At 38.6% G+C, this 27,085-nt stretch overlaps 1 protein-coding gene across 3 annotated transcripts in view; it reads left to right on the forward strand.

The window, feature by feature from the left end:
• Nucleotides 1-20,637, forward strand: part of ggnbp2 (gametogenetin binding protein 2) — a 44,775-nt gene extending 24,138 nt beyond the window's left edge. Inside the window, exons 4-13 of one of the 3 annotated variants that reach the window (XM_033046174.1) lie at nucleotides 91-189; nucleotides 8,574-8,687; nucleotides 8,837-9,046; nucleotides 10,264-10,438; nucleotides 11,301-11,489; nucleotides 13,318-13,468; nucleotides 14,640-14,765; nucleotides 15,121-15,269; nucleotides 16,951-17,196; nucleotides 19,961-20,637. In XM_033046174.1, coding sequence (XP_032902065.1) covers nucleotides 91-189; nucleotides 8,574-8,687; nucleotides 8,837-9,046; nucleotides 10,264-10,438; nucleotides 11,301-11,489; nucleotides 13,318-13,468; nucleotides 14,640-14,765; nucleotides 15,121-15,269; nucleotides 16,951-17,196; nucleotides 19,961-20,158 — 1,657 coding nt within the window. In that variant the 3' untranslated portion in view covers nucleotides 20,159-20,637. The remainder of the gene's footprint in view (nucleotides 1-90; nucleotides 190-8,573; nucleotides 8,688-8,836; nucleotides 9,047-10,263; nucleotides 10,439-11,300; nucleotides 11,490-13,317; nucleotides 13,469-14,639; nucleotides 14,766-15,120; nucleotides 15,270-16,950; nucleotides 17,197-19,960) is intronic. The other 2 variants (XM_033046176.1, XM_033046177.1) reach the window with 2 other exon arrangements.
• Nucleotides 20,638-27,085: the final 6,448 nt, after the last annotated feature.

Raw genomic sequence — 27,085 nt, forward strand, 5'->3', positions numbered from 1 at the left:
CTGGACTACCCATGTACAGCATGTGTATTTCAGTAGATTTGTAGAATGCTTTGAATTTGGTAATTAATTATAACTTCTGAATTTCTTTAGGTCCAAATTAAATGAGACAATCGATGCAATTCCTAAAAGTAAAAAGAACAAAAGATGTCAGCTACATTCATTAGACACACACAAGCCAAAACCATTGGGGTAAGTTGTAGCTATGGTTCTTCTGTACTTTCAAAAAGACAATTCTCTTATTTAAAAAAGTTAGGATATTCAGTCCAACTTAAAAAAAAATTCATGAATACTCTGATTTGAACACATCCATTGACAAATCAGGGAGAAACTGATCTTTTGGTGGAAAAAATTAGGAATTGATTTTTAAAGAGTTAATCATTAAATTATTTTGAAGATAGCCCCAAAGAGCTGGAGTAACTCAGCAGGTCAGACAGGATCTCTGGAGAAAAGGAAAGGGTGACGTTTCGGGTCGAGACCCTTCTTCAGACCGTCGCAACCGGAAACGTCACCCATTCCTTTTCTCCAGAGATCCTGCCTGACCTGCTGAGTTACTCCAGCTCTTTGTGTCTATCTTCGGTTTCAACCAGCATCTGCAGTTCCTTCCTACACATTAATTTATTTTGTTTAGACATGGAGCATTTGAGGATGCAAGTTTCTTTAAAAAGAAGTTGAGTAAAATATTGAAGGTAGACACAAAATGCTGGAGTAACTCAGTGAGACAGGCAGCATCTCTGGAGAGAAGGAATGGGTGGCGTTTCGGGTCGAGACCCTTCTTCAGACTGCCTATTAAGTAAAATATTATATGATATGTAGAAAATATTAAGAAATAAAAATAAAATTGGTTCATTTGGGGCCGCAACAAATGGATCAAAGAAGTTTAGTTGAGAGATACAGCGCAAAACAGGCCCTTTCCACCCACCAGGTCTACGTCGACCAGCGATACCCCGCAAATTAACACTATCCTATACACACTGGAGAAGTTTTTTACATTTACCAAGCCAATTAACCTACATACCTGTAAGTCGAGTGTGGGAGGAAACCGAAGATCTCGGAGAAACCCACGCAGGTCACGGAGAGGACGTACAAACTCAATACAGACGATCCGTAGTCGGGATCGAACCCGGGTCGCCGGCGCTGCATTCGCTGTAAGGCAGCAACTCTACCGCTGCGTTACCATGCCAATTTTATTGGAAGAAAATATTAGAAATTATGGATTTCAATCGGATTAAAGTTGAAAATGAACAATAGTGACAATACGACACTAAGATATTGAACAACAGTATGATAAAGCACTTGCAGTATGATAATGCATTTGCTGCACAACATTTCAAATCTTGTAAAATGTGAATGCTATTTCAAACATTTTATACTTGACCAGTTTGTCTGCACATGTTACATTTTGGCATGAACTGCATGCTGTCTGCAATTCATCCTTTTGCATAGATGCCACGTTTGAGTCCAATATTTCTTTCCTCTCATGTTGAGGAAACAGAAGTTTGGGCAATAGCATTTGCAAAATATTATTGGTGGTTAACTGACAATATTTGTATGTCTAGTGTTTCATGTAGGGTAAACTACTGCTGCTAAAATCTGAAAGCAGCATAACCATGATTTAATGTGTTATGTTTTTGTCAGTATAAGTGGCTTGGAAATCTCTCTATGCACCTTGACAGTTTAAATCCTTAAGTTTGACCTGTTATTCAGTCTGGCTCAGGTATGGATGTGGAAGGTTAAGAATCTCTTGAAACTGAACTTCAAATTGATTTAGACCGAAGATAGACACAAAAAGCTGGAGTAAGTCAGCAGGTCAGACAGCATCTCTGGAGAAAAGGAATAGGTGACGTTTCGGGTCGAGACCCTTCTTGCAAATAGTTTAAAACAGGTCTTCCACTTTTGTCAGTCTTGTTATCCGAGTCATAAATTTTGATAGTACGGGGCACGCAATTAATTGACGAGTTAACAGACCTGGTAAGGTATGGCTGCATCTGATAATTGAGATCGCTTTTCCTGATAAAACTTTCCAGTGTACTTATCCAGTGTATTGGTTCCAAAACTTCATAATGAAATCAGTGGTAGTATTGGTATTAAATGATTTTTTTCTTTAATGCAATTGTTTTAAAGAAAGTAGTGGTATGATTGTATTTCGAAGCACAGAAATAACTTTGACAAGCTATAGATGGCTATGGAGAAATTTTGTTGGATAGAAAACAGTTCTTGAAATTACTGTTTGGAAGAAGTGAGGTGTTTAATATGACCTGTGCTATTAAAACTAGATAACTCTGTAATTGCCAATGTGGAGCTCTCCAGATGTGTGTATGTGCATTTTAGGGAAATGTAGGGTGTAAATCATGAAATTTCACAGCTCCGAAGTTTTTTATCTTGACAATTATGGTTCGTACTTTCTAATCTGTTTGTATTCAAATTGATTTAATTAAATGAAAGTTGACATCCAAGATAGTTGCAAAATGCTGGAGTAACTCAGCGGGTCAGGCAACATCTCTGGGGAAAAGGAATAGGTGGTGTTTTGGGGTCGAGTCTCTTTTTCAGACAAACCAGCATCTGCAGTTCCTTCCTACACGAAAGTTGACATCTCCCAGTTTTATATCAGGTAGTCAAACCTATGTATATTTAGGGGGGAAAAACATTGCCCTTATTTATCTTTTTAAAGTTTTATGTCCAACAGAAACTGTTACCACCTTATCTGATGTTTTGAGCATTAATGTTTTTTATTTGATAATTATAAAATAATCTTTGTAACAGAAGGATGTCGTTCATGCGTGATTAATTCTGTACCCACTTAAAAAGATTAAGAAAGAACTGCAGAAGCTGGAAAAACCGAAGATAGACAGAAATGCTGGAGAAACTCAGCGGGTGAGGCAGCATCTATGGAGTGAAGGAATAGGTGACATTTCGGGTCGAGACCCTTCTTCAGACCTTCAGTCTGTGAAGAAGGGTCTCGACCCGAAACATCACCTATTCTTTCGCTCCATAGATGCTGCCTCACCCGCTGAGTTTTTCCAGCATTTTTGTCTACCTTCCACTTAAAAAGATTGGTAGCTTTTCATTCCATTTCTGGAGATTTTTTTTCTCAACCCCTATAGCTTAATCAACCCCTAGCTTAATCTGCATCCTCCTTTTCAGTATGTATCCTGTTTGGCCTCTTGAAGTTTGCTGATTAAGTGTATCCTTGGTGTTCCTTCAGAGCCCACAAAATTGTCTGAATGTGTACTGTTGTTAGTAGCAGCACCATCAAGTGGTCACATCTGATCATTGCAATAATTTGTGTGAACTACAAGTTACTGAGTAGCTTTATGGAAGTGCTTTTAACTTGGAGCATTCTAAAACCTCAATTTTTATTGATATTTTTGGATGTCCGTTTATAATCTGAAGTTGGCTTTTATTGAACATGAAGCCAAAGATTCCTGCGGTGCTTTGCTTTTGCTGACCTGTATTTGGGTCATGGGCTGATGTACCTCAGCTGTGGGCTCTGATATGCCTTTTCAGAATAGCATACACAAGATTGCTAATTTCAGACTAGGGTATTGAAAGCACATTTTTTACATTTGCAAAGCCATGGCTTTTGTTCCAAAGCAAAATGCCATTAACATCTGTGTTAAGTTATTTGAAGTCTGAAATATGCATTAGATTGTGGCGTTTAGTATCTCTAACTAATGCACAATGTAACATCCTTACAGGTGAGGGTAGAAAGATGTATGCATAAATGATCCTGAGCCTGTTAACTCTTCTGTAAATTACAGTGAAGGGAACAGTGGCAGTGGAAACGCAGAGAGAGCACTAGGGTCAGATAAGAAAAGTATTGGAGACAGCAAGAAAGAAGTCAGATGTAGCATCCTTTTTCACTTTGGACCTTTTCAGCCACCGCACAGGTAACAGGGAGATGAACTTAGGTAGTTTATTTGAGGTGCATAGAGCTCTTATGAACCTTAATTTATTGTGTCAGTGCTTTAAACCACATTTATAAAAAACATCACTTTATTTTACAAGTGCTTTGTTAATAAATGGTGCTGCTGAATTTGATACCTATCTTGGACTATGATTATTAAACATGCCTCTTCAAAATGTATATAAAAATCTTTGCGGCAAGCCAACAATTATCTTAAAAAAAAATACAGATACTGGAACTCTAGAAAATATTGACAAATCTCAGGTCTGGCAGCACCTTGGAAAGATAAATGGTTTATGTTTTGTATTAATGATCCTCATTTGAGTTAAAAATTAGTATAGGGCTGATCCTAGTGCAGATTAGCATGATTCCTGTTCATTGTGTAAATTGTAACGCTTCATGACAAGATACGGTGAAGTGTGGGGGGGAGGGGAGTAAAATATTACCAGGCATATGGTGAATATTTTAAAAGTTCTAAATCTAACTGCTCAACAATTCAGGGGTTAAAACAATGCAGTACATTTGAAAGTAATTGTTATACTTTCTGAAGATGTGCAAAAAAACTTTTGTTTGGAATCACAAGCCTGTTTTTTTTATTGTTACAATCAAGCTTTGTTTCCTAGTTTGACTCATTGACCTCTGCTTACCCACCAACTAGACATAGGTTTAGTGGTGAATTTGTAGGAGTATAGTTTCAGACCTGCTGGTAGTCCTCTGATTTCTTGTTCAAAATGTCTTGAAGAATGTCGGCGGGTTATTTAAGCAAAGGGGCCGTCCTACCTTAACTCTGGTTTGTCCATTGATAGGAAGTCTTAGTGGAACAACAGTTGCATAGAAGTGATAACTGATATATTTGTTGGGCCTTCTTAAAGCACTTCTAATTAAAACATGTATGATTAGAAATTGGTAAAAGAATTGAAGCTTCAGGCAAGTAGGTTTTGCGTGCAATTACCTGATGTATATTGCACTGTTTATCAGCGCATGGTATCCCAACCTAAAGTGTACCTGTTTTAGTGCAGACATGATTTTGTTGTGTTTGTTTACTTTGTCTTCATTCAGACAGTTTGAAAGCTTGTATGAAATTTACACGTGGTCAAGGATGTTAGGGAATTGCTAGTTTGAGCAACCTTGAGCATAGTTCGACGTTATGCAGAGCTAACCTAAATAAATGCACCATCATCAGTTTTAGTGAAGCTAACCGATTGCAACAATGTATTTCCATTGTGGAAGAATCGTGGTTCAATAAGATAGTGGGTATAAAATGATTTAAGTATCCAATTTGCCTAAGAAGAATTTGTATTAATTACAGAAATCCTTTAGATTTGTTGAACAAATGGTGACGAGTGGTAAATAGTGACTAAGTGGGTGTTTCCTGCCTGCCTTTGATCTTTGATCCATTTCTGCTATGCTTAAATTCTTCAAATATGTTTACAGTTTTGAGTTGTCATTTTATCTGATTGGAAAAATCAATTTCAATATTAGCTGCTTACCTACTGAGATCTAACATGGAAGCTTATTGACTTTGGATGATTATGAGTTGAAAACAAATCTGGGGGAATGTCAACAATTTTATGTCTTATGTAATTAATTAACTGATGCTCTCGTATCGGAAGACAATAAATGATTAGATTAGATTAGATTATTTAATGACCACACAGTCAAGCTGGTGGAATTCAGGTTCAGTACAGGATGTTACAAGGTAGGCTGATTCCCGTCAAACATAACATAAAACACAACATCATACAATATACAGTACATGCATGGGGAGGATATGTGCTGTTATAGTGTGTTCAGAATTCGGATTGCGTGTGGGTAAAAACTTTTTAAATCGAGATGTCTTGGCGGACAGTGAGCTGTAGCGCCTTCCTGATGGCAGCAGGTGGAAGATGTGGTGTGCTGGGTGGGAGGGATCTTCTAAGATACTCTGGTCAGAAAGATGGTATCCAGTGTCGTGGCAATCATCCACGTGGCAATCATCCACTGAATTGTATTATTCAGGTTAAATACTTGCAATAATGAATGCGTGAAAATATAAATACAGCCAAACCAAGCCCACACTACTTAAAGGTAGATTTTCTACTTCTCATTCATGAATGAAAGGATGAATCAATGCTGGGATTAGAATCTTCTATACATAAGAAAGGAAGAAATGTTTAAAGTAAAGTAAAACTGAAAATAAGTTATTTGATTCTGATGAATCCCAAAGCACAATACACAGGTTGCACCAGCAATTATGACCATCTAATTCTTCGGGTTGAGTAGCAATTAATGTTACTTTATGATCAATAATTTAGATTATTTTTTACGGGAAATCTTACATTGGTTTTGAAGTTCGGGATTGTACTGATGTGATGAAGGCATAAATAGGGGAAATGGTCGGTCATTTTTTAGCGTAGAGGATTCTAAAACTAGAAGGCACAGGTTTAGGGTGCTGGGGGATAGATTTAAATGGCACCCTTTTAACACAGTATGCGGAACGACTGCCAAAGGAGATGCTAGAGACAGGTACAATAACAATGCTTAAAAGGCCTTTTTACCAGTACCTAGGTGGGAAAGGTTCAGTGAAACATGAGGAAAAATGTTGGCGAGTTTGCCATCGACTCATACTCGCAGCATGGTCGACACAAGGTAACTCTCCTTCATGCTCGAGAGTAGTCCCCGTGTACTTGAGGCCTCAGCTAGGTTGCATGTTGAAAAACGCCCGCGAGTAAAAAAAAGGTCGCCATGGAAAAAATCGATACTTTTTTTACTCATAGGTTTAGTCGTAGTAGGTCGGCATGTTAGTCGTAGGTAATCGAGGGTACTCGTAGATAGTTTTCATCATAGTCGAAGGAGGTCGTCTTCACTCTCCACTATTTGGTGTCCAATTTTCCCGAAGTTAGTCGTAGCTAGTCGAAGCTAGTCTTCAACATTAGTCGAAGGAGGTGTTCCACATAGTCGAAGGAGGTCTTCAACATGACATTTTTGCAAACTCTCCTAAACTCGCCAATTAGGTCACCCAAGTGGGACAGCCCCTTTACTTTCTGTTGACAAAGGAACATTGCAATAATGATTTAACATCTGCTAAAGCTACTTTGTAATAGTGTTCAAATATATCTCAACCTAAGATTTTTGTGTGTTTTTTTCCCCCAATCTACTATGATATTTGCACACAAGATAGTTGTGGAAGGAAAGTGAGATTTTGTATGGGGGTGCTCCTTAATCACTGGTTCTCTTTAATCTAACATGACTTTTTTTTCAAGAAATCTCATTCCTTAATTTTGCATTCAGATTTTACAACTATCAATGTAATTGTCAAATAGTATGGGAAATCTTTTAATAGCCTCAATGCTTTCATGTAGAGTAAATTAGTTTGTGGTTATTTAACTACTACTTAATTTTCAGTATGCAACTGGATTTTATTATCTAAGCTTGTGATTTTTTTTAAAGTGAGCATGATTTTAGTTTGCAAAATCTCTTAAATACTTGTTAGATAAATTTGACATCTCATTTCTCCAGTAAGCAGGTGCACACGGTATAAATTGTTTGGAATAACCATTTCATGGTAGACTAAACTGTTTTATCTACTAGTGTCCAGTAAGATTTATCCAGTGTTGAAACTTTTATTTTCCATGTCCTTCCTTGGCATGTTAATACATATTCACCACACGATTTTAATATTTTCTTATTTGTCAGCCTTGAATCAGTGGCATACACATCTGAGTCAGAAGATTGTGCATTTGTTCCACTACAGAAATGGAAGTACCTAACCTAAACATGTCCAACACCACTAAAACAAAATGATCTAATATATTGTTAGATGTTGGAAGTACTCAAGTCAGCTACAGCATCTTTGGAGGGAAACAAATTTAATGGAATAAACTAATGCCGTTCATAAGCATCCGATTCTCGATTGCTACTGAGCCTCATGCTGAGCATTTTGTTTTTGATCCTCTAAAACATCTGGTGATCTATTTTGCTGTTAATGTGGCCGTATTGCACTTGCCAGCAATGCAAAGGAATACTCTTCAAAGTAATTGACTGTGAACTGCTTTGGAACATCGTGAAGATGTGAAAAGCACTATAAAAGAAAGCTTCCTATTTGAATTTCTCTTCCAATTCCCTCCACTAATCTATCTTTTCTGGGTTTTAATGGGTGACTTTAATCCTTGCTTGTAATGTGTGCTATTGTTTTGAACACTCTCCCTAATGACATGTTGGCAGAGCTAAGCAGCTAATGGTCTAAACACCTTTTAATTAAAATTGGCAAAGCCTCCATGATTTTTGCTTTAGATTTAGTTGTGTATATATCCTGTGGTGAAGCTTACTATTACTTTGAAAGATGTGAGCTACTAAATGAACAATTAACGGCACACTTAATTGTTCAGTTCCTAGTATTATATTACAAAATAGAAATGGTTCCATATTTTGCAATTTTCTCTTTTTGTCAAATGGTGTCTGGTATAAATAAAAATAAGTGGCACTATTACATGTGGGATTAGTACTCTTAATATCATACATTAAATTGGATCCTGGAAAACATTAATCCATATGACGAGTATGCATAACTACTTTATCATATTAATGCTGTTCCTAAAAGTGTGCATTTTAATTTGTCCAGATGCTTTTTGCAAATGATAATGTTGTTTGCCAGAAATCAGCGTCATGTTGTTTTTGTTTTTGTTAATAGGGGCTGCTGGATGGATGTGTGGGAGCTGATGTCACAGGAATGTAGGGATGAAGTAGTATTAATAGACTCCAGTTGTCTTCTGGAAACGCTGGAGACTTATCTACGGAAACACAGGTTTGTTGTAATGCTAAGGTGCTATGCAAATTTAGTGCAGAATGAGTTGTTGAAATAAATTGGATGTTAACAGTGCTGAAAGGTCTCAGTATTTACTTCGCATTGACAATCAATGACTTGGATTTATAATTATTCAATTATTTTTACAGGTTTTGTACAGATTGCAAAAATAAAGTGCTGCGAGCCTACAACATTCTGATTGGGGAATTGGATTGCAGCAAGGAAAAAGGCTACTGTGCAGCTCTGTACGAGGGACTTCGTTGTTGTCCCCATGAACGGCACATCCATGTATGCTGTGAGACAGACTTCATTGCACATCTTTTGGGCCGTGCCGAGCCAGAGTTCGCAGGAGGGTATGAGTATGTAATTTGCTAGAGTGGGCCATCTAGCGATTTTGGTTGCTTTTAAAAGTATTTTCCCGTTGCATGATGCAAGTGTGAAATTGTGTTAAATTGAATGTTTTAAGCTTTGCAGTATTTGTAACCTTATCAATCCGAAATCGAATTTGGGCTTCTGTCCTAAGTTGCCACATCTGCACTTAAGGCCTGGGAGAAGGTTGTCTCTTATAGTGCCCTCCATAATATTTGGGACAAAGACCCATAATTTATTTATTTACCTCTGTACTCTACAATTTGAGATTTGTAATAGAAAAAACCCCACATGTGGTTAAAGTGCACATTGTCAGACATTATTAAACGCCATTTTTATACATTTTGGTTTCACCATGTAGAAATTACAGCAGTGTTTATACATAAATCTGGAATTGGCTGGAAAGCAAAATGGCTCAGTTACATTATCTAAAAAATGATGCAGTGCAGATCTGGAAAATCTAGTCCTTGCTCACTTATACCCAGCCCATTTCACATGACACAATTGAGGAGGCACATAAAATGGGCTGTGTATCTCTCTTGATGTGTTGGCAATAAGAAGAGGTTCCTGGATAGTGGGCTGCGATCCAGGTTTAATCCTGAACATTGGTTAAATACTACAAAAATGACACCCTTCTCCATGTAACCACCATTTCCTCCCATATCCCAAAACAATGTTCTAGCTGGGTTAATTGTCTGCTGTTTATTACCTTTTTGGGTGTGGCAGGAGAATTGGGAGATGTTGATGGTTTGGGCGGAACCTACAGGGAAAATAAATGAGGGAAGGGGATTGCTCTGAAAGACCTGATGAACCATTTGGTCCCCCATGTCGAAAGAAATGCACAGTCCCTGGGTTATTAACATCTGTATTATAGACATCCATGCATACAAACAAGCTCCCATTATAGTAAATTGTGTGCTTTTTACGGCACTCATTACAATATTGTGGAGGTGTGATTATTATATAGTGATTGTTTTTTTTGTTGCACTTGCCGACTTACAGACGTCTGTAAAAATGGAACCAGTTCTTTACCTGGGGACAGTCGAAATAGTGTTGCAGGCTATATAGATAGTACAAGACAGATATCTGCCCAAGCAAATTTTCTGTTTAAATAATTGTACTACTACTGTTCTTTCAAAAATTGCTGTTATTACTCTGCAGTTTGGATGACAATATGAAATAGCCTAACCACTATTATTGCTTCTAGACGGAGGGAGAGACATGCAAAGACTATAGACATTGCACAAGAGGAGGTTCTCACCTGCCTTGGTATTCATCTGTATGAACGCCTGCACAGAATTTGGCAGAAGTTGAGAGCTGAAGAACAGACATGGCAGATGTTGTTCTATCTTGGTATTGATGCACTGCGAAAAAGTTTTGAGGTACAAAACTTAAAATGTGGTTGAACAATTTATAAATGTTCTTAGTAGGGCTGAATGTTTTATGATTAAAATAATTCTTTATTCCATATCAGCTTGTCATTCTCCATTTCCTTTTTTGAAACAATTTATTGAATGTGTTAAGATGACTTGCTGGAAGTTTTAAACTCGAAACTAGGCATCAACTGGTACGGGAGAGGAATTAGAACATGTCATCTTGGTTCAGTCTCATTGGTGTCTTTGGAGCAGCAACAGCAAAGTCACAAGTGTCAGGTTCTTCTTTTCATCTTTTACTCATGTTAAACTTATACATTAGTTTGGGGAGGTAAAAATGTAAGAACATTTCTGAAACTATTGACTGAGTACATAAGCTGGATAAATACTAATTTGGTGTCTAAATAATTTTGTGATCCAGATATATTAATAATTCTTGCATTTATTGTGTTGTCTAATCCTTCTGCAAGGCCTGCATTTTTGATGTAATTTGCACAGTGTTTCATATTTTATTTTAAATATTATTATCACTCGTCATTACCTGCAAACTATTCTGTGTAACCTGAATTCACGTGCACGCTTTGACCAGTTTATTGTAGAAGCAACATTGCAGTTAAGGTTGATCTATTTCTATCCACTTGCACTTTAAGCTGAATAGTAATTGTAACATGCCCGCTTTTTGTGGTTTGATTACTTGTAAGTAGTTAATCCTAGTTGGTCCTAATTCTTTCTTTAAAATGTTTATAATAAAATTCCCCCATATTCAAATAATTGGAATTTTATAAGCATTTAAAGTAATAACACATCTGTTTTTCAAAAAATCATGTTTTGAATTCAGCTAAATGTTTATTTTTTTTTAATAACTCTGCAGATGGCAATTGAAAAAGTGCAAGGTATTAGCCGACTGGAGCAACTATGTGAGGAGCTCTCAGAAGAAGAGAGAGTTAGAGAACTCAAACAAGAGAAGAAACGCCAAAAAAGAAAGAACAGGCGTAAAAACAAATGTGCCTGTGAAATATCTACTCTTCAAAGTCCAGCAGACACTAAAGCCCAAGAGGAGGTAGGTGGAAAAAATGTTCTATTTAAAAAAAAAAAACTGATTCAAGAACCAACTTGCACAAACTGCAGGTAGCAGTCCACAGCTAGGGAAATTTTCTCCTGTCCACTGATAAAAGCGTATGTTATAGAAACTCCTGTTTAAAGTCATCAACTTTGTTTGGTTCAGTAATGAAATGTGTTAGCCAATGGGGAACAGATTTCCCAATTTCCAGGTCTTCCAATCTTTTTCTCATGGCCATTGGTGTTTTTTTGGGGGGATTTGCACAAAATTATGTTATCTGTATTGCACACTTCTCCCTTCCCCTCTTTCCCAATGGGCAGTGGTCAGGTTGATTTCGGTGGAATCATTAACCACATTTTCCCACTTTGCACTGCAATATACTACCAGAATGCATTAAGGGCAACACATGTTTTAGCAATGAGCCAGGGGCAAGGATGGGAATATCATTCAAAATATAATGACTGTCATTCCTTCTGATAATGGCTGCAAGACGTGTTGTACTTGACTAATTCAGGTTGCATGTTCACTATAATCTCCAGACACTTCAGTGATTAGATTGTAATACACAGAATTGCTTTGAAATGACAACAGACTAAACACTCTTTTGCTCAATTTCTTAATATTTGTACAAGTGGTGATCCTAATTTGATTATGTTTTACTATGTCGGTAAATTCCTTTTACTGCCAACTGATCGCAACTTTAATGTTGAGTTTGCTTCCTGTTTCAAACAATAGAATTGTTGATGTATTCTACAGTTTTGCAACTCTAAAATTTCTCCAAGTTGCAACTTAATCTTTTATCAGTGAACTTTGTTTTCAATCCCTCAACTGCTGGAACTTGTCATTTTCAGTTACTCTGCCTCATTACTTTGACATTTTAAATATATGCTAGCATACATTGGATATGGTAAAGAAGAATGTCACCATATATGCAATATAAATTCTCATTGTCATATTGCGAAGACACTATTCTCGGCCTGCTGAGTCCAGAATAACCATCAAGCACTTAGATCTCCTTGTTTCTATTTCTCAAAGAAAACTGTGTCCTGATAAATTTGTGTTCACTCCCACGTTCCCTCAATTAATTGCCCCAGTTTAGTCTTGGAGCTTTGCTTTCACTGTCGCATTTGTTGGTTTCCGTGCATTGTTCCATGAAACACTACGGGTTTGATTTTTAAAGATCAATTTGCCATGAAAACTGTTTTATGAAATTGAATCCACCTTGAATTCCATCTGCCGTTCTTGTCCGGTTCTTTATATCAATTTCCTGTCTCATACCTTAAACCTGGCTACAAATTTAGGAATATATCCACTTAATATATCTAAATCACAGTGCACACGGTATCTCCGCCTAGAGCAGAACACTGAGCGGTTGTGCTATCTACTTCCAGTTGTTGAAAACATTAACTAATTCTTCCTTATTAATTCTTTTTAAACCATTTGCTGTTTTTGCCCCAATTTATATTTTTAATCTTCCAGATTTTTGTTTAAAACTATGTCAAAAATGTTTCAAAATACTTGAGCACCACATCCATTGTGTTTACTTGGTGCCGGTGTCAGCCACAGTGCGAGTATCACGAGTAACCTTTATCACGAGTAACCTTCCTAAAGTTCATATTGCGTAACTTTGGTCTCTCTGGTCATCAATAATCTTTAAAGGTTTCATATGAACCGTATAACAGATGTTGAAATTACAGACTGTGGTTGTATAGATTTTGTGGCTCTCCTTTTTACTCTGCAATCCATTGAGACCTCTACTCTCGATGGAGTAATGAAAAATGTTTTGGTGCAATTTCTTAATTGGATTCTATATGTAATGCCTTTCCAGACTGTGTCAGAATCCATAGAGAGTAGCTGTAAAGATTGCGGCAGCACAGAGGATCCTAATGGTAGAGTTGAGGTGATCGTTACAAATGAAAGTACTTCGTGCACGTGCCCTGGCAGTGAAAATCTACTGGGATCACCTAAAACAAAGAAAGGTAGAAACACCGTTGCTCTCAATGTTTGTAGTTTTGAGACAAAGCTTCATGTTATAAAATCCATCCATAGTGGTAGATTTGGAACACACTGTTTTCGGGAGATGCTAGTTGTGTGTTGGCATTTTGGGTTAGAAAATATTGCTTTAGTGGCATTCACAAATCACGGGGCAGGGGGGGAGTAGGATTGGGAGGGGATGGTTGGAAAAGAGAACAAGTACATTCTCTGAATAGAATAGTGCTCATTTCGAGAGTGGTGTCAGGTGTGTTGATGTATCCTGTTCACCAGACCTAATTCAGCATGATTGGAAAGGGAAGGTGCAGAGGGATAAGTACCCATCTACCCAAATCCCATTTGCCTGCTCTTATGCCTCTACACCTTTCCTATCCTAGTGCCAGTCCAAATGCCTCCTAAATTATGTAATTGTTGCAGCCTCCACTATCATTTGGTTGCTTGCTCCAGATATTTACCATCCTCTATGTTGAAAAACGTATCCCTCGGATCTCCTGAGCTTTGGTGCTGGTTTGAGATATTGCTCTTCAAACATTTTCCCCCTGTCAATGTTTGCCATTCAATGAAAAGTTGTTCCTCGGTTATGGAAAATTATCCATGATGTCCATATCCTATGCTACAAAGTGACCATTTGTCTCGTGTTCCATGTCAGCTTCTGGCAGAGCAATTACACGTCCAATTACCCTCCATATTTATTTCCATATAGCCACCCAACGTAATCTTTTTCCAAGGTCATCAATTTCCTTTGATTCTTTTGCCAATTGGAGTGGAGTGTTCAGTCCTGATTGCCAATGATCAAAGATTGTTATTGCTTGGTTTCTATTCAACTGCCTCCTGCCTGTAGGGCAGTTGTCCACCAAAGGTGCAATTATCCACATTACTGTTTAAAAAAATTGAGCAATATCTCAAGCTAAAGCTATCACATTTAACACGTGTATTGACTTGAAATATTGATTTTAGTTAATTAGTTACAACAATTTTATAAAAAAGCTTTAACTTAAAATGACCAGTAACACACGATAGTTACGACAAGTCATTAAATAAACAATAATGTATTAATTAATAAAGTGACTTAAAATTGTAAAATTACGTTAATAGTGATATGCTGATCCAAGGTGCATTGAAGTTTCCGGTGATGTATTTCCTCCCTTCCGCACTCAGGTTTGTCTCCACACTGTAATGGCAGTGATTGTGGCTACTCATCAAGCATGGAGGGTAGTGAGACTGGTTCTCGAGAAGGTTCAGATGTAGCTTGCACTGAAGGTATCTGCAATCATGATGAACCAGGTAAGTACTTAACAAAATTGTTTCGTGAGAGCATCATCTTGGTTGCCTTGAATATTGTTTAAATGAAAATTGGTCCATGGGGATGGTATCTCAGAAATTAACCCCGTGCTTTAAACCAAAGTTTTTAAATTTCAGAGTTATGTTGAAAATTGCATTGTGGCATCTGCTCTGTAGTTTATGATACATCTCAATTTGTGGTGTAGATGTTATAAAGCTGAATTAAATTTGACATGCATATTTTAATATGCAGCCAGCCATTTCTGAGATGGTAGAAAGATGTACTGTTCATAAAAGCCAGCCTGGTATTATTTTGAGATTGATGGAAAATAAATTAATATGCTTGCACTCTTTTCAGGAGATGACACTTGTGTACATCACTGTGTGGAGGATAAAGAGGAAGATGGTGTAGACAGTTGCGTGGAATGCTGGGCTAATGTTGCTGAAGAGAACACAAAAGGCAAAAACAAGAAAAAGAAGAAGAAAGGCAAAGGTGTAAAATGTGCTGTAAGTTTTGGGTTTTTTAACAATTCCTTTGGTTAGATATCTATATATGTGTATATATATCTATATCTATATCTATATATATATATGTGTGTGTGTGTGTGTGTGTGCGCGCAGGAGTAGGCTGATCATCTAAGATCAGTACCTCGTTCCAGCTTTTTCCCCCATATCCCTTGATTCCTTTAGCCCTTAGAGCTAAATCTAACTCTCTTGAAGACATCCAGTGAATTGGACCACTGCTTTCTGTGGCAGAGAATTCCACAGATTCACAACTCTCTGGGTGAAAATGTTTTCCTCGTCATAGTCCTAAATGGCCTACCCCTTATACTTTAACTGTGAACCCTGGTTCTGAACTCCACCAACATCTGGAACAATTTTCCTGCCTCTAGCCTGTCCAATCCTTTAAGAATTTTATATGTTTCTATAATATCCTCTCTCATCCTTCTAAATTCCAGTGAATACACTTTAAATATTTAATTTCAAATTCTTGCCCATTTCTTTTTAAAATAGGACTACTGCATTTGAATTTCAGTACAACTAACAAGAGTAGGCAAATTTGTGATATCTGCCCTAATTACTTTCAAATGTTCTAAAATGCCCAGAGTTTGTACACTATCTACAAATGTTTATCATTCTAGAATTGTATGTTACATACAGTGCCCTCCATAATGTTTGGGACAAAGACCATCATTTATTTATTTGGAAGTAAAACTTTGATCTGATCTGTCGGACAGGTGTTTGGGGATTTTTCTTTATTATAGAGAGAATTCTTCTGTCATCAGCTGTGGAGGTCTTGCTTGGCCTGCCAGTCCCTTGGCGATTAGTAAGCTCACCAGTGCTCTCTTTCTTAATGATGTTCCAAACAGTTGATTTTGGTATGCCTACGGTTTGGCTGCTGTCTCTAACAGTTTTATTCTTGTTTCTCAGTCTCATAATGGCTTCTTTGACTTTCATTGGCACAACATTGGTCCTCATGTTGATAAACAGCAATAAAAGTTTCCAAAGGTGTTGGAAAGACTGGAGGAAAGACTAGGTGCTGAGAGCTCTCTTATACCTGCATTAAGAAAGCATTTAAACTCACCTGAGCAATTACAAACACCTGTGAAGCCATGTGTCCCAAACATTATGGTGCCCGGGACGGGACGGGGGGGGGGGGGGGGGGGGGGGAGAATTGCTGGGATTTAAAAAGTGAGAGGTATACGATAAACTTGAGGGATCTAGGTGGCATTTCTGTCAAGGATCTATTTCTGTTAAACAAGGTCAAAACCAGGCATAGATTTACAAGGATTGAAGGATATTTTCAGCCAATTAGCGGAAGAGGTCCAGATCACATTGCCTATCAAGGTTGTAGAGGCTGAATCCTTCACTGCATTTAAAATGTCTGGATGAGTTCTTAGAGAGTCGTGACCAACACGACTAAAAACAAACAGCGAAAGATGAGAGCACCTATTTTCACTGACATAGACAGGTTACTGAAAAATTCCTGTCTTTTGAGGTACTGATTGACTGCATCACCTGAAGCACATGGTTTTATTGTCTTAACCTCTGTGATAACTGGATAAAATTGCTTGATTGAATTTGCCTTTACTTAATTAGCCTTGAATTTTCCATTTTGGGCATAAAGATTAAAATTAAAAGCAATTAGAAATTTAAGCATTTAAAATGTTATTCTGTTTCTTTTTAGGGTGAAAATGCTGGCGAGTGTAACATAAATCTGAGTGCACAAGAAAATTTGGGTAATGCTTTTCACAATGAGTTCCACCATGATAAAACCAAAGATCGTTGTAACTCATTAGAGAAAGGTGGTCAACAGCCAGTATGGGTAACGCAGATTCTGTCGGAAAAACGCTTTTCACAGTCTTCACAAATTCCTCTTCCCCAGTCAATGCCTGACTGGGGAAGAGGCACAAAAACCTTAAAGGAATTACTTGTAAGTATGAGACTGGTCATTCACATTGTTTTATTTGTGTACAAATGTAATTGAAATGGTTAAAAATATTTTTTGTCTGTTAAGCTTTGAAATCTGACTGTTAGACCACACATTCAGTTGCTTAATGGTGCATATCAATAGGTCAAAACCTTTAGCAAAATCACATGAAGGTATTAAGTAATACAACCTTTTCTTAAATGAGATTAGTTAATAACCCTAAACATATTCAATTGAAATAAAACAATATGCACATTTATTTTACAGTTATCCTGTAGGTCCTTTAGAGCATTGCCTTAAAATAGTTAAAATCAGTACACATGCCATTGTTTGGTGCCACATGGCAGCTTTGCCAACATAGATGGGATTATAAATCTGAAACTGGTGATGTGTTTAGGAAGAAAATAACTATTGGCTGGCGGCCAACTCGCCAAGTTGTGTTATGATTCATAAGGTTTCTATTAAATTTAGGAGATTGAGAGGGGATCTTATAGAAACTTACAAAATTTTCTTAAGGGGTTGGACAGGCTAGATGCAGGAAGATTGCTCCCGATGTTGGGGAAGTCCAGGACAAGGGGTCACAGCTTAAGGATAAGGGGGAAATCCTTTAAAACCGAGATGAGAAGAACTTTTTTCACACAGAGAGTGGTGAATCTCTGGAACTCTCTGCCACAGAGGGTAGTCGAGGCCAGTTCATTGGCTATATTTAAGGGGGAGTTAGATGTGGCCCTGTGGCTAAAGGGATCAGGGGATATGGAGAGAAAGCAGGGATGGGATACTGAGTTGGATGATCAGCCATGATCATATTGAATGGCGGTGCAGGCTCGAAGGGCCGAATGGCCTACTCCTGCACCTAATTTCTATGTTTCTATGTTTCTATTAAATTTAGTGCTCCTAGTGCTTTTCTGTGTTTGGTAGAAGACTTGTGTTCTGACCCAGTGACTTGAGTAACAGCGTATGTGCGTCAGATTATTGTATGGCAGGGAATGTAATAATTATGTTTCAATTGCGTTACTACTTTGTTGTTAAAGGTTGCAGAGCTTTATAGTGCAGTTAAAGGTATATTGGTAAAGTGTTGCATAGCAGACCGCTTGAAGTACTCGGGAGTTTTGGTGGACCAATAGTAGGAGTAGATGGATGTGTTCTGTTACAGATGGTGTTGAACTTATTACTACTTTCCTGGAAGGATCATGTAACATGGAGCATTGACATTTGAGATTGAGGGATCAGAAGATAAATCACGGAACAGCCTGAGCCCCCATCATGCTTTTCCAGCCACATTGCTGGTATGCCAACAGCAATTGGTCTTTGGTCAGTTGTGATTCTTAAAATGCTGATGAAGGACAGTTGATGAGGAGATTGTTGTCTTTTAGCCTTTTTTAATTTGGTTTTTAACATTCATGGCATGTTAGCCCAGGTAGTTGCTAATTTTCCAGCCCGTACCTGGGTGTTAATCTAGTTGTAGCACTTAATTTATCATAATTGCAAATATAACTGAATATGTCTAGAACAATGACATTATTGATCAAATAACTGGGAAGCTAATGTAGTTATAGCTGTTATTTAACGTTTGATTGCCAGGGCTATCTTTAATAAGTTGTTCCAACTATTGGATGTTTTCTTTTGAGTTCCATTGTCCTAGCACAATGGTAATGTCTAAGTACACTCAGTTCATGCTAGGTTTGCAAATGTGCCCAAGTCCAGAATCAGGTGGTTTTGGAAGAACACAAGCAAGGCATTGGTGCGCATGGTATGTCTCTGGACTTTTTATTGTCTTGGGCCAAAAAGGATAGTGGTGTAGATGCCAGTATTTTAGCGGTTCTGAGTTTGGTCTTCAAAACCATGTTTTGCATTTACTGACTTTTTCATGAATGCAACAATTCAGCACTAGATGGTGCCAATCTGCTAACATTGAATTACATGATTCAGTTGCTCTCAGTAGGTTTTCAATTGATTACCATTTGAGGAATGCTAATAGCGTTGTACAAATTCTGGCCAACACCTTGTGATGTATAGGTTTGGGGATATTTTTCTGCAAAAAAACCTGCCACTATTGGTGATGTTCGTAAAGACGATTGGACCACGTGACTTTTAAGATCAGTTTGGGTAGGTGATAAGATGCACATCTTGCATCAGAACACTGGTTGAAATCCTAATCTGGGATTTGGGCACAGTCCTGGCTACATAGTGTAGTACTGAAGGATTACTGTCTTTATCACAGGTGCTGTCTTTCAAAAGGTCTGAGATCTGAGGACCTGAGCTGTTAAATGTAAGCTATTTTATGTGCACCAACTACACCTGTCTGCCTTGGCACCCTGCCCATGAATCATTGCTCAGAAGTCACAGCCACTTTAATTAAAAATGTGCATTTGTTTTTTGGACATTGCTCCTACTGTTGAGAGCTGCATTTGGAGTCTATTGTACATTTATTTTAATTGTTCCAATTTTGAACTCTGCTGTTTGGGCCACTGAGGGCTATTGCAGAAGGGCATTTTTCATATTGAAAGTTTGAAAACTGAGAGCTACACGTTTCTTGTCACTTTCACCTTTGAGATAGATATTCTCACATTTTTCCATCTGTAGCAGGGCAGTTTTGTAACTGCAAGTACAAAATCCTATCACTTTGCAGTCCAGTCATCACTTTAAATCTTGTCGAATGCCTCCACTAACTGTTTCAAATTGTTACTAATATAGCTGCGTTCTAATTAAGTACTCGAGTCCTTGCATTGTTAATCATTGTTGTAATTTGCTGGTTTATTTTTTCCAGGAAGAATCTGAGTGTACTTCAGAGGAAGAGATCTTCATTACACAAGATGAAATACAGGCATTTATGACAAATAACCAATCTTTCTACATCAACCGAGAACAATACCGTCAGCACTTAAAAGAGAGATTTAACAAGTACTGTCGCTCTAATGACTACAGTATCTGCAATGGTTGGCTAACAACAGCTGGTGTAAACTAGCAAGATGGTTGAACCAAAAGCCACCCTTTTCTACACAAACACACTCTGACCAGTGCGCCTTCTCTCTCTCAATCTTAAGAAATTTAGATTTTTGTTTCTGTTACATAATTTTACCTTGAATAGTTGGTGGTGTGGTTTATTTTTATTTTCCTTTCAACATTCTCTCCCAGGCTGGTGGTGGGGAGCATATTGTGCTCATCTGCTTTCTTGGAGCTTGTGCAGTATTCGGCCAGATGTCTGCAAAAGCTTACTTATACTTTTAATGCCTCTCCTCTCTCCCACTCAATGTTTCACTTTACTGTGAGAATTATACAAACGTCTAGTGACGAGAGATGTTCTACCAATAAATGTGTACAGTGAAAAATGAAACTTCTGATTTAAGGTTTTACAATAGACATCCATTTAAAATGATGTTTGGATGTAATATGTACAAGCGCAATGTGCAGAATTTACAAATAAAGAATATTTATTAATGTGCATATCCGTTATGTTTTAGTTTTATTTTAAAATGGTTAAATATACAAATGCCTCGCAGTAAAAAAGAAAGTATTTAAAATTGAGTAATGTCATCTTTTAGCTTCTTTCAAATCTCTACTGCTTTGAAGCTGATGAATTCCTTGGGATATAAAATGAGAATACAGTTGAATAGATTTTCCTTGACAATTAAATTGCTTCTCCATGGTGCTAATTTAATTTACCTGTTACTGAGCTAGTTTAACTTGTTGCATCTGCAGCTATAAATTATGAAATCAATTTCATTACAATACTGTAGTAAAATAGGTTTCTTCCACTCTTGTATTGACTTTTCAGTATTCAATGGGCATTTGCATTCTTCACCTTTTTACGTGCTCCACAAACCAGCTTTAAAGTCAGCTGCAAGAATGGTCCTTGGCCTAAAATGTCACCTATCCATGTTCTCTAGAGATGCTGCCCGACCTGGTGTGTCACTGTAGCGCACGGTCTTATTTTGTAAACCAGCATCTGCAGTTCCTTGTCTCGCCTTGTTTCAATTTGTACTCTTTTTGAAATGTATACACTACAGAATTTTAAGCTTGTTAAACAAAATAGCCAACGTATGAAACATTTTGGAATTTTCCAGTTTATTCTGAACCTGACCCTCTTAAACCTCCGCTGACATACTTTCTCCCCCACCCCTGACTTGTAAGGATACATGTAGATTGTTACTAAGGTCAATGTTTGGCAGAAGTAGAAGAAGATGTTTGGCTCTTATTGTATTCTTTCAGTTGGAAGTAATGGATAATGATCAAGATTAGGAACACTGTCATGAACGGACATTCCTTCTCGTCCCCAATTCCTAATCAGTGCCAGTCTCCACTTGACTTTAGTTGCTGCCCTAATTCAGAACTCTCTCACATAGTGAAGAGTAGGTTACATAATTCAAAGTGTTCTCCTTCAGATGCAAGTTTAACCCGAGCTTGTCCATACATTTTGCTTAAATTAAAATTGTTATTTGAAGAGCAGTGTTTCTCATATCTTGATAGATGAGTTTTTCTAGCATTTGACTGTAGTTTTCCTTAATCTGCCAGATTGGTAAAATTTCAGTAAAATCCAAGCGATTTCAAATGAAAATGCATCTTTATTATGCAATAATTTCTCGTCTTTCCTCTTGTAAGATGGTTACATTAGTCTCAATTACTGTTCTGTTGTGGATCAACCACCTGGAAAGGAGTGAATTGCAAATTTTAGTTTGCTCTTTCCTGTTTGACATTGCAAATATTATTACACTGCTTATGTCTTGGTGCTCTATGAAAGTAACAACTCAACTACACTTTGTTTGAGATGATCTTGCAGCTGAAAGAAGATCGTATCTGATTGAAGTAAAGCAAACCAAGTAACCCCACAATACTATAGTGATTGTGCTTATCATCAGGTATACCATCCTAAACTGGGCTTATTGTCAATATTTCTGAACTACACAGTTAGAAATAATTAAACGTATTTACCTGATAGACCAGCCTCATTGTTCTGGTCATCCTGTTCTTATGATGTTGCTGCTCCAAACGCCAGATCTTTCATTGATTTAAGGAAAGGTCACAACTCATAAACATTGATTCTTTCCCTGGACTGTTGTCCAGTAATTTCAGTTTGTGTTAAGGTTTATTGTTGTTACGTGTACTGGGGTACAGTGGAAATATAGCTAGTTTGCTCACAAAATCAGTTAATACTATACATAAATCCAATCAACCCATGTTCGAGTACAATACAAAGAGTAAAGGGGAAGATACAGAGTGCAGAATTGCATTGGTGGACTCGAGAAATGGCCCGCAGATAAAGTGTAATTGCGCCACAGTAAGACTATCTCGACCCGAAACGTCACCCATTCCTTCTATCCAGAGATGCGACATTGAGTTATTCCGGCATTTTGTGTCTAAAGACTATTCAATTCAATTTTTCAATTTAAAAACTTTATTGGCATGATAAAAAAACATTGTTATATTGCCAAAGTATAAAACATGACATACATATTTGAAATGCATAAGTATAAATACAAGTATACAGTGTATGGATAGGTATGTAGTATTGCGTACACCTGGAGTATTGCGTACAGTTTTGGTCTCCAAATCTGAGGAAGGACATTATTGCCATAGAGGGAGTGCAGAGAAGGTTCACCAGACTGATTCCTGGGATGTCAGGACTGTCTTATGAAGAAAGACTGGATAGACTTGGTTTATACTCTCTAGAATTTAGGAGATTGAGAGGGGATCTTATAGAAACTTACAAAATTCTTAAGGGGTTGGACAGGCTAGATGCAGGAAGATTGCTCCCGATGTTGGGGAAGTCCAGGACAAGGGGTCACAGCTTAAGGATAAGGGGGAAATCCTTTAAAACCGAGATGAGAAGAACTTTTTTCACACAGAGAGTGGTGAATCTCTGGAACTCCCTGCCACAGAGGGTAGTCGAGGCCAGTTCATTGACTATATTTAAGAGGGAGTTAGATGTGGCCCTTGTGGCTAAGGGGATCAGAGGGTATGGAGAGAAGGCAGGTACGGGATACTGAGTTGGATGATCAGCCATGATCATATTGAATGGCGGTGCAGGCTCGAAGGGCCGAATGGCCTACTCCTGCACCTAATTTCTATGTTTCTATGTCCCTGTACATAAACTTGCAATCGGCCTACAGCCCTTTATTGAGGCAGTACAACACAATAGCAAGTTTAGCAATTCAATATTAATTTCTTAGTGTTAGTTAATGTCGATTAGTGTGTGCGTATATATGTGCATGTTGGCCATTCACCGTCTCAGATTATGGCATGCTGTTACGTATTGTGCACCAAGATGTGCCGTATTTCCTTCGCCAAGGATTATCTGTCTTCTGTGTGCATGGAACAGACACTGGAACACTCGAGCGCACCCTTGTCCCAGCGTGCATCGGAATGGACTACACCTCCCAGAGCACACCGCGGTTGGGAACGGTAGCCCATTGGATGGACTACATCTCCCAGCCTGCCCCGCGGCGGGTCCAAGTACTGTGGACTCTGTCGGGAGTGAAGTTGTGGAGAAGGAGCGGAGCGAGTCGTTCCCGCATCCTCGACCTCCCGCCTCCTCGCCCCGTCGGTCGCCGACCCTCTCACTGCCACCCGCTGCGGAGGAAGCCGTGCGGCATGGAGCGCTGGAAGGGACGCGTGGCTCTGGTCACCGGAGCGTCGGTGGGGATCGGCGCGGCCATCGCCCGGGCCCTGGTCAAGCACGGCATGAAAGTGGTGGGCTGCGCCCGCAGGGTGGACAAGATCGAGGTAAGGCCATGGGGAGGGAGAGCCGGTCACACACACCCGACAGCCGGCCATTTATCCACCAGAGCCCCACCTTGACAGAAACATGTGGAGGAAGGAACTGCAGATGCTGGTTTACACCGAAGACAAGACACATAAAGCTGGAGTAACTCAGCGGGTCGGGCAGCATCTCTGGAGAGAAGGAATGTGTGAATAGGTTCGGGTCAGCATGAGAAAGGGTCTCGACCCGAAACGTCACCCGTTCCTTCTCTCCAGAGATGCTAAGTTCACCTCCAGTTTAAATTCCATTTTGGAGGACCAAGAAACCAAGAGATGCTGCCTGTCCCGTTGAGTTACTCCAGCATTTTGTGTCTATTGGCAGCAAACCGCCCGTGGCCGAGTAATTGATTACCTCCAAAGGACTTGCGAAAGTTCCTCACCTCTGAACGCGTAGCCTGCCACGACTTTGAGGGCGTGGAGGTGAGATAAGCAACTGTTTAAGAATAAGGGGTAAGCCATTTAGAACGGAGATGAGGAAATCACACAGAGATTTGTGATTCTGTGGAATTCTCTGCCTCAGAGGGCGGTGGAGGCCGGTTCTCTGGATACTTTCAAGAGAGAACTTGATAGGGCTCTTAAAGAAAGCGGAGTCAGGGGATATGGGGAGAAGGCAGGAACGGGATACAGATTGGGGATGATCAGCCATGATCACATTGAATGGCAGTGCTGGCTCGAAGGGCCGAATGGCCTACTCCTGCACCAGTTGTCTATTGTCTAACCCTGTAATAGCTGGAAATGCGGTAGGGTTGTGGGGTAATACCTAGAATGGACTCGCCGGTCTCCTCTGTCCACCGTTTCTTCGATCATCGTTACTTTTTTTTACATATCTTTCATTCATTTGTTCTCTATATCTTTATATCACCGTCTATTTCTCTCCTTTCCCTTTCCCCTGACTCTCAGACTGAAGTTTAGTCAGAAACATTGATTTGCTGTTGAGTTTTCAGTACAAGAGAGACAAATATTAATACTAAGACACAAAAAGCTGGAGTAACTCAGCGGGACAGGCAGCATCTCTGAAGAGAAGGAATGGTGACGTTTCAGGTCGAGACCCTTTTTCTGAAGAAGGGTCTCAACCTTGTAACGTCACCCATTCTTCCTTCTCTCCAGAGATGCTGCCTGACCCGCTGAGTTACTCCAGTATTTTGTCTTATCTTTGGTTTGAACCAGCATTTGCAGTTCCTCCCTACAGATCTTGAAACCAGATCCTGCAAACCAGCATCTGCAGTTTCCCCCGTCTGACACTTTACCTTGAAATTTATGTGGACAGCTGTTTACCTCAGGCTACTCCGCTCTTGCACAGCACCACACTCCCTGAACATGAAAGGAATGAATTTCTTGTCATGCATTAAGTGACTTTTCGATGTGCAGCAAATATTGTTGAAATATATTGACTGTATCTTTGCAATAATTTATTTAGCCTCTACAATGTTTAATTCAATTTGTGTGTTGGACTGATTATTTGCGTGAGACCAACTGGAAGAGAAAATACGATTGGAAAAGGACAAACAAGCCAAAATCAATTTGTGACTGGATAAAGAAAAATGAAAAAATTGTGCAGAAATCATTAAAATAAAGTCTAAACCGGTCTATCATGTTGTTGCGTTGATCTTGTCTAGAGATCTTTGGTTGATTTACCTAATGAGTAAAGTGTCTTTCAATATTTTAAAATACCTGATTTTTGATAACCAATAAAAAATCTGGAATACAAAATGACTTAAATAAGCCAAAAGTTAAAAACAAACACAAAATTCAACTCTTATTTTCATATTGTGTAAAATTTGTTGGGAGCATTGTTTGTAACTGTCCTACGCATGGATTTTCATTGAACAAATAAGAAGCATTTGACTCTTCAAGTTTTCGAAGTTGAGTATTCAAGTTTGGGTAAAGTTGTTTCTATTAAAAATATAACTGAAATGGGAAAGCTGGAAAAGAATTTGCTACTGATACTTTAATGGAAAGGACATTGGGTGGAGAGAGGGTGGGGTCAGGAAAGTAGATCTTCAAAAACTGAAGAACATGTAACTGAACTGGGCCCAACTGATGAATTGCACAAACCTAGCCAAGCAGGGTGTATGAGGAAAGAGGGTTCCAGCAGTATCTAAGGTGCCTGAATAATTATTGTTGGTTCAGGACTGACTTAACATAACAAATAGGGAAAGGAGTTAAAATTGCCGTGCAATAACTGTTACGTAAACCTTCACAACTGAGCGGTACAGAATTAAAAATTATAGCCTTTTATTTTTAGGACTTGAGGCTATCAAACTGAAAGGCTGCAGGTGATGATGAGGATCGGCACTATTATCTGACAATCCTGGCATAATGTGCAGTAAATGGCATTTTTAAAGAATCCACTGAGCTAAAGATTGCCTGTTAGAACAAGCATTGAACTGATTGCATCTTTCCATCTCAGGCATAGCTTTGCGTGTTGGTATGTTATCAGTTGATGGTTCACCTTCCGTTTACACAGCTTTTGTTTGTCCTGTAAGCCCTTGGCTTGGGGCTCACATTTTACATGTTCTGTACTGCTGATAATCATACCAAGTCTATTTCTTCCAAAAGACACCCCAGGACTTGGCTGCATGGTGATTTATTGACAGTAGACTTGGTGTATAGTTTCAGTGCTGTTGTGTGTAAATGGGCAGCAGCTTCAACATATCAAGGCAAATTATACTTCAATAATGTAGCACGTTATAATTCCATGCAATGCATTTCTGGAACTCATTATTGCAAATTAAGTTCATTTTGTTAAACTTACAGAGAGCTCTGTATATTTGCTTTCAAGATTTTATGCTTCTGCCATTTCTCCCAATAGCTGATGGAGATGCATCCTTTGCATGAATCCAGTTATTTATTGATTGAAAGCAGCCAAAGGGGTAGCTAATGTTGATACGTTCGTATAATTTATAGTGTCATACCAATTGATAATTTACCCTTTCCTTTAAATACACTTTGCATTAACTTATCCAACTTGGTTTTTACTTCAGCTTAGTTTAGAGAAACAGTGTGGAAACAGGCCCTTCGGCCCACTGAGTCCGCGCCGTCCAGCGATCCCCACACACCTACACACACTAGGGGCAATTTACAATTACGCCAAGCTAATTAGCCTACAAACCTGTACGTCTTTGGAGTGTGGGAG

The sequence above is a fragment of the Amblyraja radiata genome, chromosome 28 (assembly GCF_010909765.2).
Source record: "Amblyraja radiata isolate CabotCenter1 chromosome 28, sAmbRad1.1.pri, whole genome shotgun sequence".
NCBI lineage: Eukaryota > Metazoa > Chordata > Chondrichthyes > Rajiformes > Rajidae > Amblyraja > Amblyraja radiata.